The 18,985-nt window shown below is 41.5% G+C and overlaps 1 protein-coding gene across 1 annotated transcript in view; it reads right to left on the reverse strand.

Moving 5' to 3' along the window:
- Positions 1–18,985, reverse strand: part of CELF2 (CUGBP Elav-like family member 2) — a 383,210-nt gene that overhangs the window by 314,170 nt on the left and 50,055 nt on the right. The window contains exon 2 of the mRNA XM_054187183.1: positions 692–727. Within this exon, the coding sequence (XP_054043158.1) occupies positions 692–727 (36 nt within the window). The remainder of the gene's footprint in view (positions 1–691; positions 728–18,985) is intronic.

Consider the following 18,985-nt stretch of genomic DNA (forward strand, 5'->3'; position numbering starts at 1 on the left):
GGCAAAACTGGTGGCAGAAGATGCAAGAGGACTGTGAGCACCGTTTTTTTGCATCTCTGCTAAGTGACAGGTTACCGTATCAGATTTTTTTTTGTTTCCCTTCTCTCCACCCTTTTTTCTGTCTGCATGATTACAGCATTTTATTGCATCCTCTGACAATACGTAGGCAGGTCTCTCTTCAAAAGCTTCTATTGCAGCCTGGGAGTCTTGTCTAGTTCTATTATTTTATGAAAAGCTTTCTCAGCACAGAAGAATTTGGTCTAAGCTGCTTTCCAAATGAAAATGCCTTAAGATTCCAGTGTTTTTGCCTCCTCCTACCTCCACGTTTACCTCCCCTCATCCCTCAGGTGAAATTTAAAGCAAAAGCCAAACCACCCGCAATGGGTGTAATTGCACAGCTGGAGGAAAGCCACATCTGGGTTTCTTCTCCTCATCAGGTGCACAATTCTGCTAAGCCTCAAAGCAACTTCAGCGTGTCGCTTGAAGCTGGGGAGTTCTGGTTGCGCCAGTATTTCATAGTCATTTGTCTGTCTACGGCACGCAGTGCGTGTTCTCCTCTCTGCACCCCCAGTTTTCAATATCCCAGCGGTTTTCCTTAGGAAAAGGATCGTGTTCCGGCTCAAAAGGTCGTGCTTCTTTCAGCACCTTCCAGACACTGGTACACAGATGCAGCTTAGAGCAACTTGCTTACCTGGGTAATGATCCAGATAACTCTGTGGCAGTCTCTCTGAAAGACACAAAGAGAGGAAAAATTGGCTTGTGTTTAAAGAAGCTATAAAATTTTAAAGATGCCTTTATACTGCTTATATTTTATAGGAGTGCTTTATACACAGCTTTATACGCAAATGTGTCATTTGCGGATGCAACGTTTGCATGATCATATACACAAGAATGTGAAAAACAGATGATGGAGTGTGATCTAAGGATTTCATCAGAATAAAGTTCTCAATGGTTCAATTACTCATTTTTTCAGCATAAAATTATCACTGTTTCAAATGCCAGCACGGCATGATCCTACATAGCCAAAACGTAGTACTGGGCCAATTTTCCACTGGAAAAAGTTCCCTTTTTTAAAAGTTAAAAAGTTAAAAGTTCCCTTTTTCCAGTGCTGCAGCAAAAGCAAGACATTAGACAGATGTATAACCGTGTCATGGTAACGTGAAATACCATGTTAATGTTAATTCTTCTTATATTGGGTTTTAGGCAATAGTTGTTTTCCAAATATGTGATTTTTGATCCTATTTACTTGTTTGAAGGTGTTTTGTGGGTTTGCAATTTGTTTGAGGGAAACCAAGCGTGAGAGAGTGAAAGCGGGCTAATGTAGCCGGTACGTCACGTTAAAGCACAATTAAATACATTATCATTACCTACGTCTGTCCTTAAAACACATCCCAGATCTACCACCACTGTACGTCCTTGTTCGCCTCTCCAGAATATCTGCTTAGGCCTTATCCAAAGATCGGGAAAACAGCTGGATAGCGCCATTTCTCCTTTCTCTCCCATGTATAAGACCCTAACAAACCAGCAGGGAGGCATAAAGGGGCTCATTCTCCTACACTTGACCCGAGGTCCATCTTATTGCACGCTTTGCCCGTCCAGTTATAAACCCTCTGTCCTATGTTGAAGTTTGCTACATGAAAGAGAGCTCGTCAGGTCACACCCTATTTGCTTCAGCTGAGATCCAAAGTGCAAAATTGCACATCTGTAGCTTGAACTTGTGGTATGGGACAATTCTCAACATAACACTCTCTTCTCCTTATTTACAGCTGAGGAATAGAAAATCCTTCCATCAACTTTTACATACAGGGTAGGTAAAAAAATTTAATCTTTTTTTTTTGGGGGGGGAGTGGTGATGATAGTTGAGACAGGTCTCAAAATCTTCCTTGCCTTAACAATTCCCAAAACCATGAATCTAGTGATCTCTAAGGACGGAACCAAGCCTACACATTTTGGTTGTGAGTGTATAAACCTTATGAATACAGACCAAACCCCCAAGTCAAATTTCTTTATGAATCCAAAGACAAAAAAAAAGAAAAAAGAAAGATGTTTTTCAAGGCTCTTGTAGAGCTTTACCATGTCCTGAAGCAACTTTTTTTTTTTATGGGGCAACTACAGAGTTATAGTAAAAACACAATAATTTGGAACTCCTCTTTAGTTGTAGATCCCCCATGCTTTTTGGCACTATATGAACTATGAGCAGCTACAAGGGTCTTGGATTTTTAATTGTTTTTATTTTTTTTATTGAGCACCCCATGGCGACACCCAGGCTTTTTCCTTAATGGTTACGCTGCAAATTGTAGACTCCATTATAGTGTCAGAGAAGATAAAATGGTCCCGCTAAACACGCACGGCTTTGCATTTTCGTTGAGTCTCTATCTTCAAGCCGTGCAGTTTGCCGGTCACGGAAGGTTGCCTTAAACGTCCCAGTGCTTTGCTTCAAAAGGCACAGAGCAGAACCCTGCTCGGTGGTTGCAAAGAGGAATAAGCAAAAAATAAAGAGATGGCTCACATGCTTTTCTTGTACACACCATTCAGCATCAGACCAACGGATACATTCCACGCTGGCCCAGGTTGCCCAGAGAAGCTGTGGCTGCCCCATCCCTGGAGGTGTTCAAGGCCAGGCTGGATGGGGCTTTGAGCAGCCTGGTCTAGTGGGAGGTGTCCCTGCCCATGGCAGGGGGGTGGAACTAGATGACCTTTAAGGTCCCTTCCAACCCAAACCATTCTGTGATTCTATGATAAGCCCTCTCAGAAGAGCCGGTTCCCACCCCAGCAAAGGCAGACAGGTATGTATTTAACAAGTGCCTGTGATGAACAAAGTCCATGATTTAAATGACATCAAAGGTGAGAGCCAGGAGCAGGAGGAAGAGAATGGAAAGAGATAAGGAAACGCAATTAGAGTGGAGCAATACAGACTTGGTTTCTATAGGGCAATTTGATACAGCCGTACATTCTAGATATTTTATTTTCATTAAACTCTCCTGCACGTTGGTATCATACCACCTGATTTTCCAAGCCCTACTCATAAGTTATACAGTTCAAGGAATTAATATGATATTTTCTGTAACCCATCAAAGAACTGGATCACTAAATGGTTCCAACAGTCAGGAAATTTTTCCCTTCCACCACTGATCACAGACACCGTTTCCTTTCATCGAAATGCTTTTCTGGGGAAAGAACCTGGAAGAAAAAGTCAAGCTTTGTTTCTTCTTCAAAAGGGGCTCCCTCGCCTTTAGCTATCTATTATCACTCTAATGACAGAATAGCACAAACCTTGTTGCTTTAGGATATGGGAGCACATTTTATAAAATAGCAGTTGCTCATCCAGCTTAAAGAAAGAGACAACGAGGCAAATCGCAGGTGTGTACTGCAGGAAGCATCACGAAGCAGAAGAAGCTGTGTTTAAAAGAGGATGTTAAACTGGAAACACAGTGTCAGCTTCTGAGCGGAGCAGTGAGTGATCGGTGCATCTAAATTTCTAAAGATTTTCATTTTTGTTAAATAACCCTCTCTACAAGAGATGCTGGCCTTATGAAAACAATTATTAAATAGAGTCAATACAGTGGTAAAAAAATCTGAATGTGATCAGAATCTTAAACAAAGATGCTGCGGGCCTTTAGCATATACATTTTTAATGTAATTAATTGTGTTGCCAGTTTCACATTTGGTCAGATCAAATTCCAATTTTTTGAAAAAATGTGTAAGGTAGCGATTTTTGAAATATAGATCAAACTCAAATAAAACTGTGAAACTCACAAGTAGAAGAGAAGTCTGATTACTTCCGAGCTATCCAAAGATATCACTGTTTCTCATCAACTTAGTAAACACGTAAACCATTAAAAAAATAATTAAAACCCCTTTAGATTATTAAACTAAAAATACCATTTTCCTAGAAAACAAACACAATTATCCCTGCAATGTCGCTGGAAATAAATGGTACACGGACTGCTGAAGATGGTTAATGTCCACTGTAAGTGTCCTATAAATATCAGGAATTGAAACACTGCTCTATAAATATACTTCATGGGAGTTTAAAAAAGAAAATCTTATGGAGCAAATTACTCATCAAGAAAACCCTTAAAGTTTATTTAAAGATAATGGATACTTATTCTGCAGTATTTCAAGAAACTGATGCCAGACTTATACAACCAATTTTCGGATCCCTAGTACTCCCAAATGACACATACAATAAACATAACTCATAATTTAATGTATCTACAGAAAAAAGTTTTGGGTTTTTTTTTCATGGACAAAACCAAGAGAAGGATAATAGTCAAAGGGAAAATGAGTATAAGGTCATGTATTTTCACGTCCTACCTACCATATGAAAGGGTGACCTTGCAAAAAGGTAAGGATGGAAACGTAAATACTTCGTCAGGGCTGCCCCCAATTCCACTGAAATCAGTGCCAATGCAAGTGGGATAAGCTAATGCACAGTAATGCTAAGGACAGAAGAGGACAAGGCTAAAGACCCTGGAGAAGCTGTTAGGTGGAGGGTGACATTACGAAGTGCAGTCGCAGCATTCCCGAGAAGGTCATTTACAATTTCCCAGCGTTTTGTGTTCGGCTGCGCAGGACGGATCTGGGGCAGCGTGGTCCATACATATGGAAGGTGAAGGTGCTGTTGAAGCCAGAAGGGTCCCGGGTGGGAGGTCTGCACCCCAAAATGCTACCTCATCACACGTGCTCGCCCAAAAAAAAAAGAAAAAAATCAAACTGCAAGTTTACAAATTGTTCACTAGACCTGTGAGGAGCTTTAACCTACTGCAGAGGCTCTGCACCCTCCGGAGAGGACTTACACAGCTGTTCTCCAAACCCAGCAAGCCAGTGTGGGCGAGCCAAGCACCACACACACATTTTGTCATTTCTCTCTACAGGATGAGAAATCCTTCCCGTAGGATCGGAGTAGGATGTGTACCAAAGCAGAAAAGTATAAATATTTTAGTCAAAACCTTATAGTGAAGTGGAAGTGGGAAGATCTGCATAAAGATCAGCAAACAGACTTTACTGCCTATTAGTTTTGTTTAAAGAAAGTTGTTCGGGAAAACTCTTCAGAATATTTGGAAAGCGTTGTGTTTGTATTAAATGTTTTGTTCACCGAGAGATCATATGGTGCTCTTCTCTCAGAGGCTGACTGGCAGCTGTTGTTACCCACCTACGTACAGGGTTTAGCACAACACAGCTCCGAGGTTTCACTGTGCAACACTTTTGTCCGGTGTAATACTCTACACTGTGCTTCTGCAGGGATGTGAACTGAGGCACAAGAGCAGGGGAGGGGTTTAAAGGGCAGCTAAAGTAATTCTGTGTGTATTCTGCTAGATGCATGCCAGGACACTTAGCTAGAACTGAGTTCAAACCATGCGAGTCAAGACTATGCTTAGGAAAAATTTTTGCTTCTGCAGGATCATGGCCATTAGTGATTTGGAAAGCCTTAGGTCTCCATCAAGAACAATTTTTGTTCTGAAAAGAAAAGCATATGGATTCAAGCAAAGCAATCCACTGGGGTGCTAAGGAAGATGCGAAAAGAAAGGCAGCAACACATTCCTGCAATCGTGTCACCGTTCTTCCTTTTCCCATCTCACACTTTGGGGAGAGGATAAAGCCCGCCTACGGCGCACGAGGCACACGAGGATAAGAACATAAGGATAAGGATGAAGCTGAAGAAGGGCTCTGTATAGTGTTCTATTCAGAAAGCAGCACAAATTCAAGCCAAAACCCCCCAAGATGCAGAATATGAGAATCTTCCAACTTGTGAAGAGAAGTGTCCAAACACTGAGGTCATGGTTGTAGGCATCAGAGCCAGCAGCCGTTGTTTCAGCCAGGAGCGTTAGAAGGTCCTGTTGTCTCCAGGACAAGAGACCATGACCCATTCCATTCCCCAGGACATGTAGCAGCAATTAGTTCTATCATTTCTGCTCATATTCCATGAAGCACAAAAAAACCCCCAAAGTTTAAGCTGATATTTCTGCTTTGGGTGAAACATTCCACCCTTTATTAAACAGAGTCCTACACCTGGCACAAGCATTAATTGTGAACAGAAATAAGAACAAGTTGACGAGAAATGAGGTATTTGAGAGGATCACTTGAAAAATTATATATTTTTCCAGGAATATCCACTGCGGGCATAACTGTATATGCCAATTGTGTTGATAAGGTGTGTGTAACAAATTTCAATCATGTTGATAACTACGAAGTTCTACCTTGAAATATTTCCAAATATTGCATAACCGTGAAGATGTTCTTTGTTTTGCCCCACGGGCAAATCAGGCTTGCCAGAACAAACAACGCACCCGATGCTTTCGACCGCTCTTTTCTGGCTCTGCCTACAGGCCGATGGGGAGCAGACACCGTACCACCAACAGTCCCTCCACGCTACACTCCGCTGTGCAAGAAAATCAGGGTAGAGAAGGGTCCAAAACATCCAGTTGGGCAACAGCTCTCAGCTACAGTGTCGACGGCTCCTGTGACCACCAACTCAAAGGGATACATGCCATTAATTTCAATGGCTTTTAACCAGACCATCAATAAACAACTTTTTTAATTGTAGGGGTCCATGCCTGCACACATGCTCGCTGCTACTGCATCGATGTGTATCAGTGATGTGGCAAGAGAAAAGACGGCTACTAATTGTCAGTATAAAGCAGAACTAAAGAAAAGTTTACAAAGGGAAATGAAGGATTTTCCACTTAAAGCAGGGGAGAACAGCTGAAGAGGAACATTAAATTAGCTTTAAAAGGAAGGTTGTATCAGGAGGAATATAATTACTTAGCTGGAATTTCACCAAGACTTGGGAGTCAATGCCTCTACTCTTGCAGAAAACTGCTGTGGGATTTTTAATGACCACAAATGGTCAGGACATTGATTTCACATTTCAGCTGAAAAACAGCACCTCCAAAGACACATTGTTGTCTCTGCTCTTCCTAAAATCACATGGGGGGACTACATCCGAGTTCACTTGGAAGAATTAACAGCATGTATTGAAATACCATCGTAAGACACAAGATATTTCACCGGTTTTAAATTGGATAGTTTCTCAGCTTTGTTAGAGTGCAGCACAATAAACAAGCCACATTTGGATAAAGTATGGGGTTTAAATTTCGAATTCAGTTTTGCTATGACTAATTTGATGGACTTCATAGAAGACTTTCTTTCTCTATATCATAAGCTTTTAGTATATCTTTTATTTTCTAATTGTTCCCTATGACCAGTAAAGACCAAAATGGTAGAAAACAATCTTTAAAAAAAAAATAATGAAGATTTCAAACTGATTCTTTTGTAAGTATTTTATCTTTCACGCAGTAAGCAGCAAATAAATACATTGCAGTTTTAAAACTTCACACAGAGCTTAGCTACCTAACAAGGATCATACATTTGCAGCAGAAATACTGCATAAACAGCCTCTGAATGTGCTATTTAAGTACAAGCTAAATACTCTTTTTTTAGGAAGTGATGTAACAAGTTCATATGTAAAAATCTATTTCTATACAAGCTGTCATTCTGCAAGATTAGCTGACTGAGATAAAGGACATGAGCAAACATGCTTGTTGTTTTCTCCCATGATTATTTTTAAAAGCTGCATTTTTCACTATTCTAAATTTGCTACTTCTGAATTTTTCGTTCCTCCTTAGGTAAGGGGGAAAGAAATCTCTGTGTGTTCAGTGCTAAGCGCCTGCCACCAAAACAGTGTAAGTCCGGCGTATATCTAGCATACAAATAATACCCCAAATAAAACATGTGACTATTTTATATATTTCATAAAAAATTAAGTCTTGTTTTACCCCCCTACTCCAAAATCTTTGAAGACAACAATATTATAACTTACAAGTTAAAGCATAATTCAGGCCAAATCCTCCCTCCTTGCAATTTACCTACAAAACAGGACTAAGATCTTGGCCTCTTGTGTAAGTCCCCACCAAGGACATCAGACGAAAGCTCCTCTCTCTTGTATCTTCTGTTCTGGTATTAAAGAGCAACATAAAAATGAATAGGTGGAAGCAGCACAGCGGTGTGTCCGTTTTATAGATTGGCAATGGGGACACAGATAGGATGCAATTTAGCCAGGGTCATCAGGGGGAAATGCCAGGGCACAGAGAAGAAATGAAGAAAGGTCCCGCTTTGGTGTTCTGCTCCAAGGTCATTCCCCTGCCACTGTGGATGTGCAGATCTGGCTGTTGCAGCACAGGGACTGCTGTTGCCCTGTGTTTTGCTGGGGAAGTGCTGCATTTTCATATAATCATGGACTGGTTTGGGTTGGAAGGGACCTTAAAGGTCATCTCGTTCCAACCCCCCTGCCCTGGGCAGGGACACCTCCCACTAGACCAGGCTGCTCAAAGCCCCATCCAGCCTGGCCTTGAACACCTCCAGGGATGGGGCAGCCACAGCTTCCCTGGGCAACCTGGGCCAGTGTCTCACCACCCTCACAGTAAAGGATTTCTTCCTAAAGAACCTTTGAAAGGTAATGACTCAGAAACGAAGGAAAGAAATACCACCGGTACAGAATTTGGCTCGCTGGAGCACAGTAAGCAGCAGAAAGAACATGTAGGAGAATCCACCGTGGTACCAACTCCGACATCCTCACCCTGTTAGTGCAGGGAGAGAGAGAAGTGATGCACAGGTTCCTGCCTCAGGGAGCTGCATGAGCTCAGTGGGAGGAAAATACCCTGTTTCTCTCCAAAAGAGCAGGAGTTCCTCCCCATATGCTTATTAAATCTACTGTAACCTCACTGGGTGGAAAATTTTGCGCGCTTGGTATTTGACTTATCTGTAGCTCATGCTACCGTTTCCATTGGTTGCAGTGTTTTACTTGGCCACCATCTCTTTTCCACTGTGCAAAGAAAAGGAGGGGAATCCCGCCTGAAGTCTCAGCAGTAATTTGAGGTCAAACTCAGTTGTACAAATGTAGAACTGAAGGAGAACTCTGGGTCATCTGTTAATTATACCGAAGAAGTCATATAATCTCAAGGATGCATAAAACATATGAAGAAAGATAGGGAAATTATTCAAGTACTATAGACAGTGATGGCCTAGATTCTTTCCTTAGTTTCTAGGATATTGTACAGGGCTGCAGTAAATATCTTCTGATATTTAAGACTCTCATATTTGCGTAGGGTGCGGGAAACAGTTATATGTACCATCTACACAAATGTCTTTTATCATGCAGCAGCTGTTGGTGGGGTCAAATGTTGATGTCTGAGGTGACGAATGCCAAAAAGGAAAAGCCACCCTAACAACTGTTTTCCATTGAATGCCCCCACCTCACTCTTCACCCCCCCCCCCCCCCGCCCCTCCTTTTCACAAGCTAATAGTTCAAAACTTCGGTATTCCCTGGTGTTGGATGTTTTCACTAATAGACGCAGACATGAAACCACTCAAAGAATTTGGAGCCTTTATTTAAACTTATTTCAGAGAACCAACTCTTGATTCTCCACCAAGAAATGCCAAGCTTGGAAATGGCAGCTGATCCTGGTCTCAAAATACATTACTGAATCAGAAAAACTTGGATACTTCAGCTATTATGAATTCAAATACTTACTCATTTTTGTACCCAATGCAGACTGGGCAGAGACATGCATTTGGGAACCTCTGAAGTTTTGTGAAGCTGAGGGACTTCTGGAACAAAGTGAGATGCTAAAATATAGGCATCTTAGAAGAACTAACATTACTTCGGAAGGGGATGGCCTTGCTCAATTTAATATGCAAACAACTTGTTTTCTACAGGAACTGCCTTGTTGGGGGGGGGGGATGACACCAAAAAACCAACTCCTCCCCCCAAAACTCCACAGCTTTACAGGCTTTGGGGGCTTCCTACTTCCAGTTTTGAAAGCAGTGAACTCTCAAATACCAGAATTCTCACAAGGACAGGTCTTGCTCAAGCGCCATGCAGCAGGAGGGATGCTGGGCACGGCCACGTGCCGTACTGCAGGCAGATGCACGCTCCTCTGTCTGCACCCCCAGCCATGCGAACAGAAACCAGCTTTGATAAATGCTGCAGCTACCTTAGCCCAGATCTGAGGAAGCATTCGATGACTTTGGAAAAGCCTCCCTACATTTTGGATGCTTTTCTTTATCAGAGGTTTCACCGGATAGATACAGGAACTACTGAAAACAGCTCAACTCCACCAGGAACACCGGCGGTGCCAACATCTCCTTCAGCCATCTGCCCATATTGCCTTTTAATCCACCTGCTGAAATAGTCACGGCCCTTCTCTCTACTGGTTAGTCAGGTATAAAGTCACTACTCCGCGCCTTTCTGTCCTGACATCTCCTCCTGGTGATCCAAAAAAACAATGATGTCGGGCTGAAACGTGGGATGGAGCAGGCGAAACGCAGCAGGGGCTCAGTGAAGGAGCCTGGCAGGCAGCAGCCTGTGCCCCATTAGCCGCAGCTCAAAGCAGTCCTTATACTATTTCCATAAATACTGCCGTGTCTTCTGGAGTATCTCAGCGCAAACCGCAACAGATGTTGGACGCTATTATTTCTTCATTCTTGTTCATTTGTTGTTCATCTGTTGGGGTTTTTTTTTGCCTTTTTTTTCGCCTCTTGCCACCTGCTCGTCCACAAATCAGAAGTGTTTAAAACAACACAGTCAAGCGCTGTTCTTACTGGTCCCTCTACCACTGCCCAAAATTAACGGGACAAGAGAAGAAAGGAGATTAAGATCTAATTCACTGTCTTATTTCTGACCTTAAAAGGACGGGTTGAATTTACTTTTGACAGCCCTAAGCACAGTGACTAAATCTGCTGAGCTGGCTGCCTTGGGAAGCTGAAGTACACAAGTATCGCCGTTCTCTAACGAGTTCGTTGTTGTTACTGAACAATATATTGATGGTGTTGTGGAATTATTATATAAAGTGTTTTAAGGTGTAAGTTACCAGCGATTATAAATCTACCAGCAAGTCCTTTTCTCCCCAACCACATCCAAACCAGAAGATGTTAAGATAGTTCTTTAATGGCAAGAACTATTAGGCTGCAATATATAGCAGGTACATCTATTAATCATCAGACCATTTATGTTCTGTAATTCTACCACAGTTAAATAACATGGACTACTAAGTACCTGAATCAGCTATTAGCAAGCATTCCTGCTCATTAAAACTCACTTATTTAGACTTTAGCAATGGTAAATGTAACCAGCCCTGGAGGAGTGTCACAGTGCTTGGAAATGGCACATTAAGCTTCATTTACCCAGCTACACTCACAGGCAGAGGGGGAAGGGAAAAAAATACAGTGACGGTCCATAACGAAGCTCAGAAGCTTTTTGAAGCTGCATTAAGAAAATGACAAATCTTACAAAGAGAGCCATAAAGCTTCCTCAAGTACAACAGTTCTGCAAGGAGCTATTTATCATAGTTTGTTGAAAAGACTCCTACGTTTAATACTATTGGACTGTGAGAGCTGATTATTAAATGTAATTACAGAAGTAGCACAGAAATAATAGTTTATTGCCAAGCATAAGCAACACTGTATTAACAAAGAGGAGTGGGGAACATGTTCAGCATTTGGAATCGTATCATTAGTTTTTTTCTGGGAGCGCATACACAAATGTATACACATTTAATTCCACATTAGCTTCTACTAACCAGAATTATCCTTCGAGAATTTCTGATTGGGGTCAACGCATCCATCTATACTTGGAGCGAGAAAACAGTAGCCAAAGTGGTTTGCTATTTGGGTTTCAGCTTTTATTCCTTTTCTACTTAACACAGATTTATTAAAAAACACCCACAGCCTGCTGTCAAGAAATATTGCTCACATTTGCTTATTAGCAGCCCTGTAATAGATACATTTTTGCTACGGTGCTGCCATTTGAAGCGAATGCTTTATTTAGAACATGCTGGTTATCAGGAGACTCTCCATGCGGTAAATCTTTTGAAACAACAAGTTTTGATTTCTCACTGGTACCTGCAAGAATGAGTTTTAACCTCTATTATGCCTACAACTTTGCATGCTTCCTCGTGTAACCAGCCATCCATTTTGCCTCTTCTTTTTGCTGTGATTTCTCCCAGTTTCTTGGTGCTGCTGCTGCCTGCTCTCAGAAATCTGCACTTCTTGTGCATCACTGTCCTTGGTGGAACCCCTGTTATAGAAACACACGGTTCTTTCGGTAAAACCTTCTCTACTGCTTTGGGGTAGGCACACACACTTCTCCCAAACTACCAAGTCGAACAAACGTCGAAGTACAGCTCCTTACAACCGGGGCTCCAGTTTGTGCCAGCAAACAGGGCAAAAACCCAACCCTATCCCAGCAGCCTCAAAGTTCCCTTCTGGTCCACAAAGTTTAGGCTGTATCAACTCTGCTGCTGGTCCAAGACTGAAACATTTTGCAAAACTATGTTTTGGAAGGAAAGCATTCAGCGACAGATGGATTTTATTTATTTTTGGGTAAAAGGAACAGCTTAAAACAGGTTGGGAACGTCGGAGAGGATCCTGGCACATCAAGACAAAGACTGAATGCATCTGAAGTACTCGAGAGATGCAGAAATTACCATCACAAGAACACGCACACATTCATCGACAATACGGTGCCCACTGACCCTCACTCTTCCAGCAATGAGCTGTTTTGCAGTAGGAAATAAAACCAGTAGTTTTGAAGCTCAACGGCCTCCTTTAAGCATCTTCATGCCCTCTTTAGTTCACTATGTAACAAAAGCTTAATGCTTTAGAGGTAAATTACACTCAAAACCAGGAGCTGTGTGCACGCAGCTGAAAAAAAAAAAGTTAGACTGCAAATCAGGTGCAAAGAGAAGAAATCAGGGTCTACCTCTAGGCATTCGCTTTCCTAGATTTTGTTCAAAGCAGCATTTTCACATGGGCTAAAGACTCGTGGGTTACATTGTCGAGGGGTTTGAACGTAAAAAGAACTTGTGGATAGATTGCTAACCAAGATTTTCAACCATGCTGCAAAATCCTTGGGAGCTCGGTACTGATTATGCTGAGATGCTTAAAAAAAAAAATCCTGCTAGCCATTTATCTGCATCAGTAGATACACAAGGGCATTTGAGAAAAATCTCTCCTGGTCACATCCCATCATTGGTGTAAAAGAAAACAAGTTTTCCTTTTGAAGGTTTTTGACTCATTTGGAACAGATAAATCACTGCAGCAGCACTTTCCAAGTGACAATTATCTTGCCACAATAGCCATAAAAATAAAATAAAATCAACACGGATGGAATCCAAAGTAGGAGACCTAAATTATACATAACTATATTCATAAAACTACACCTCTGCTCAAAGTTGCTCTGTACACTACACATATGCCAGGATCTCTTAATCTGCTGCTGATGTGCTGCATATTGCGGTCGTGTGCAATTACAGTTAGCTATAATTAAGAACAATTACAGCTTTTATTTCTCCACTTGTTCTTTAAAAAGCACAGTTGTAATAAAACTTTTTTCCCCTCTCTCTTTTCTTTTTTTTTTTTTTTTAAAGGTGAATATAATTATACATCCCTATAACATCTCCAATAATTAGTTTGACTCAAGTTTCTTCTGGAACAATTTTCATTTTAACTGTCAGATCTGCCATCTATAGTCAATAGAACACATTGTAAAAAAAATTCTATCATTAACCTTTTTTCACCCCATAAATCTGCGAAAGAACTTGAAGAAATTGAAGAATTCATGGCTTAAACATTTAAAGGCCAAATTCAACTAACACCCCTTCCCCAGCAATACCTTCTTAATTACACTGAAACATTATTATTATTATTATACTAGCTAACAATAGCAATAATAAATTAAAGCTGGGCATAAAAGGTATTTGGCATCTCTCTATGTTTTATAGGCTACTTTCCAGCCCTATTCTCATAAAAGAATCTCTCTACTGTATCTTTGTTTAGAATCTACCCGCGATTACTAACCATGCAGACTGCAGGGAAAAGTAATTAAGTTTAATAGAAGCCACCCTCATTTTTGAAGCTGCCCTCAATTTAAGCCATAGAAGGAGAGTAATTAAATTTAATGCGTGCCACAGCTTTTAAATGAAGATATGGCATGTAAAATTCTCTCACTCTGTAACGCAACTTTCCTGAACACTGCAAAATAAGTGTTGTGATGCAAAAAGATAGCAAACTACAACCACAAAGTCATGTTAAGTTTTCTTTTTCTCCTGGCCATGCTTTCCAAGGGGTCAGATCGTTGAACAGATTATTAACAGCGTAATTGAATTCATGGGAATTGGGAAAGCTGGAGTAGGATCACAGCTGAACCGTTTCCATTTCCATCCTTTGCCTGCTTTATCTGCTTTGCTTAAGTTTAGAAGAAGCTTTTGTGGCAGGTCTGTCTTTTACATGTTTTTAACAGATGCAACAGGTTTCTGACTACGGCTACGGATCTCTATAGAACAGACACTGTTTGCCAGGAAAGGCCTCCCCCAAAGTAGCTGAACTAGCAACGGGGACTAAAGAAATGCATTTCAAGACAGAGCCACAGATCTCCATGTATGTCTTCAGTCTTCAAGTTATCAGAAGGAAAAAATAGCGAAATTACTCAAGGCTCAGCTATTTCGCCAAGCCATAGTCTTACTACTTTTACACAGAGATAGGAATTACAAACCTAATGAAGATATTTCACTCTTGCAAAGATGAACATAATGAATAAGGGGCTTCAAGGAAGCAGCATTTCCCTTTTCCAGCTGCGTAGAGAAGTGATGGGCTCTCTCTGTATGTATAACTAAACTCTTTAGATAAATAAAGAGGTTTTTTATTTAGAGTTTTATTTATTTATAAAAATAAATAAATAAACTCTTTTGCAGAGAATCACAGAAGTTTCAACTGATTTAAAATGAATGGAGGATTTAGAGGCTTGAATTACCTTGGAAATGGGAGGATGACTTCCACTTTATGTTCAGAAGAAGGCTGGTTACGCCGAGGCACTAAACTCACAATTGGTTCACAGAAGGGCTCTGAATAACGTGAGGCTCACGACCTACTTCCAAGCAGCCTCCTCTGCCTGAACAGAGGTTTGCACCTACCGCTAGTGCTGAGCAAATCTTCTCTAAAAGCAGGATCAGATTTGAAAAGGCAAAACCTGAGACAGAATTTCAAAGGCTTTTTTGTCCAAAGGCTCCCCCCAAAAAACCAAAACTGTGAAAAAAGAAGAGAAAGAGGAAAACAAAAGAAAAAAAAAGACAGAAAAAACCCCCACAACACTAGAAGTAGGAAGAGAACAAATACATCCTTTATTTCAAGTTTTGACCCCACCAGAAACCTACCATGTACTTCCCCAAGAGAGGGGTTGAATACTTCATTGTAGCAGCACAGAGAACTGACGCCCGAATCGCTGCTGCGCACCCTACACACTGCAGGAACCTGCGTGTACACCAACAAGATTCACACATGTTTCCTCTGGCTTTCATTTCTTCACAAAATTATCAAAAGTGAACGCTCATAATAGCAAACAAGAGGCAACGAGGGTTTCACGTCTGGTCGTCTCCCTGACAAAGCCCACAATCTTACATCCCATCAGTTCAGGGACTGTTCAATAAGCAGATCCACGCTTCGAATCTTGAAGCTACCGCTAATATAAATTGCAGGCAATTGGAGAAAGAGACTGCATTTGTAGTTATTTTTAGTTTCATGAAAGAAAGAAGAGATTTGTTTATATATATAATAACAAAAAGTTGGATTTTTTGATTTTAAAGTAGCAAAATAGGGACAAAATTGCTGTTTAAATTCTAATTTTTACTCAATTATATTTTAAAGTGATCCTACCAGATGCTGGAACTAAAGCGACATGATTTTGCTATATTTATAACTAAGCTGCAAAACATTTCAACATTTACAAAGAGAAGAAATCTCTCTGCTAATGCCAGGAGAAGAATAAGCTCAAATGCTATTCCACATGATGGCTCTTAATAGTTGGCACAAGGAGGGGAGAAATGTCTCTATAACAAGAGGAAACTTACACTGCAAATATCACATCATCACAACAAGGAGAAAACAAAGAAAAGGAAAAAAAAAAGATAAGATTTGTGGAGGGTGTTAACATGAGGACGTAACATCCATATGCTCCCAAATAGTCGGGATGGATGAAAACCAAGGCAAGCCGTGGTCCCTTTCCTCCTTGCCCCTAACCCAAAATCCCTCTTCTCATCCAAACCACCTGCTGTTCAAGCCTTCTGCTTCCTCTTGGGAAGCAGTATCCTTTTCTCACACGTTTTCCAATCAATACTTTGGCCCTTCTGCTGTTGGCTACCAACAAGACAACTCCCACTGTTCCCTAATACGGCCATCATGCCTTCTTCTCCCAAGGGCTAGGGCTGAAACGTAGGTTGTGGACTGGCTGGACAGAAGCTTATGGACAAAAATTAAACCAGACACAAAATAAAATCTTCAGAAGCCTCTCCCTTCAATTCCCACCTGCAGCAATTGCTAGGCTTACAATACAACTTTCATCCCTCATCTTATCCTCTCTTTGGAGGCTGTGGGTCCTATAGGGTCCTGTCGCAATTGCCAAGCGCTCCAAGTGTTGGTGGGATGCAATTTAGCCTGCGAAGCTGGAGCAGCCAGGCTCCCCCAGGGCACTGGCATACGCCACTCAACTGGTTAAAAATTGAAACAGAGCAAACGGGAAATTTTTGAACAAATGCTTCAAGATTATGGAGCACACGTTACAGCTGTAACCACCCACAGTTCCCTCCTACAGAACAGAAACACTGAAAGCAAAAACCATTCACTGCAGAAGTTGAAAAATAACAAAAAAAATGCAGCAGTAAGTATGAAATTAAAGCCTACGGGTATTTCCTGCAAGAACTTCTGCAAAGGAAGAGGGGAAGTTTGCAGGACACAACGGAACAAGAAAACGCTACCTGGGTTTACAAGTTCATGAGAAGCATCAGGACTGGTGCACAAGCCTGCACGAGTTATTATGTTCATCACTCATTTCTCACTCATGAAGGAAATTATATTTTACAGTAAAAAGGTGCAATAGTGGGCGGGATGGGAAGGACAACCTCTTCTTTCCATTATTAAAAATAACTAAACGAGACAAAACCCCAGATAACCTCAGTTAAAAAATTTTCCAAGTCTCTGAGGACAGCAGAGTGAAGAACAAGAATTCAATGTGCCGTTCAGCAGGGAAAAGGGCTGAGCGTTCTGAAACGCTTTTGGAAAAGAAAAAAAAAAAACCCCAAGATAAAATAAAAGCAAAACTACATGCTTTCCACTATGGAACTGACTTTTTGTGTTCGCTGCTTGCAGTGATCATTCAGCTCTATGGATCAAAAAATTCTACTGATACCAACGTGCGTGGTCAATCAGCAGGATATTCTGTTTCAAATATAAGATCTGAAGTTTTTCCTTTGATTTTTTTTTCAAAAGTGCGACAGAATTTTCTACTTCTCCCAGCGCCAATCATGTTCAGGTAAATGTTACAGCTTCTGCAAGTGCAAATTAAAGACAATTATAACCTGGCTAACCTATCTCATCATTAAAATGCCTGGCACAACTCATTTGCCCGTGGAGTGGAGATTTGCTGCTATCACATTCATTTGAGTAGGGAAATACTCATCTCAATTTATTTTATTTTGATTTTATTAGCATGCTGATTGCTCTGAATGAAGAAGGCAAAAATGGAGGTGTCTGCCCCTCTAGGAAGGGGTACTGCGGTATTGGTGGAAGAACATATTGTCACGTTAGTCAATAATACCATTTGGGCAAACAGCTTCCAATAGCCCCGTAATGCAGGTGCATGGAGGAAAATTGAAGATTTATCTTTCTGGTACCAACTGCTTGGGGCGACCACACCAACGGCACAAGGGAAAAAGTAGGACCAGTGAATGAAAAAGTAGGACCAGTGAATGAAATGTCCAGTTTTGGGCTCCCCAGTTCAAGAGGGACAGGGAACTACTGGAGCGAGTCCAGCGTAGGGCAACCAAGATGATTATGGGACTGGAGCACCTCCCTTATGAGGAAAGGCTGAAAGAGCTGGGACTCTTTAGCCTGGAGAAGAGAAGGTTGAGGGGGGACCTGATTAATGTTTACAAGTATCTAAAGGGTGGGTTTAAGGAGGATGGAGCCAGGCTCTTTTCAATGGTTCCCGGTGACAGGACAAGGGGCAATGGGCACAAGCTAGAACATAGGAAGTTCCGTTCAAATACATGGAAAAACTTCTTTACGGTGAGGGTGACAGAGCACTGGAACAGGCTGCCCAGGGAGGGTGTGGGGTCCCCTTCTCTGGAGATTTTCGAGATCCGCCTGGATGCAGCCCTGAGGGATGTGCTTTAGGCAATCCTGCTCTAGCAGGGGTGTTGGACTAGATGATCTCTAGAGGTCCCTTCCAACTCTGAAGATTCCGTGATTCCGTGAAAGCATTAAGGGTCTTAACACACACGCACCTGAGGGGGTACTGTGTTTCAAACTGTATTAGGGACTCCTTACGTATGAGATCCAACTTCAGCCATCGCACCTCCACGACAGGTGGAAATTGGGTGCAACTACAAAAGCTGTAAACAAATCAATGCCAACGAGAAAAGCACTAAGAAGAATAAAAATAGCTATCAGCAGAAGTCCTTTAAAAGCAGCCTCACATGCAGAAAGCAGAAGCCTCCAACCCTCCTGTCCACAGTAGAGAGATCTTCAGCGCTTTGTTTCCAGCTGGGGAGCCCATATTAGTGAGAACTCCCTCTAGTTGTATTATATTATATATATATTATATTCTCTTTGAGCCAGAAGCAACTTTTTTGTTGCATTTACAGACAGCACAGAGGACAGCGAGGGCTTTGAGGTGATGCCGTAAGTGTTTCAATAGAAAATACCAGGAACGTTTCAACACAAGAAAAAATTTCCTTATTGAAGTTCTGCCCCATTTAAAATCCTTGCTTGTTTAGGTTTAAAACTTTATAGCAGGGACAAAAGGAGAGTTTTCTCAGTCAGGCAGAAATGTCAACATTTTCCCCCAGCTGAATCCCTTGAAAAGGGGGGGTATCGGAGCAGCTCTGCCATCCCACTGCAAAGCTTTCCTGGATATTATTAGTTTATGAAGCCACAG

This window comes from Rissa tridactyla, chromosome 1 (assembly GCF_028500815.1).
Source record: "Rissa tridactyla isolate bRisTri1 chromosome 1, bRisTri1.patW.cur.20221130, whole genome shotgun sequence".
Classification (NCBI taxonomy): domain Eukaryota; kingdom Metazoa; phylum Chordata; class Aves; order Charadriiformes; family Laridae; genus Rissa; species Rissa tridactyla.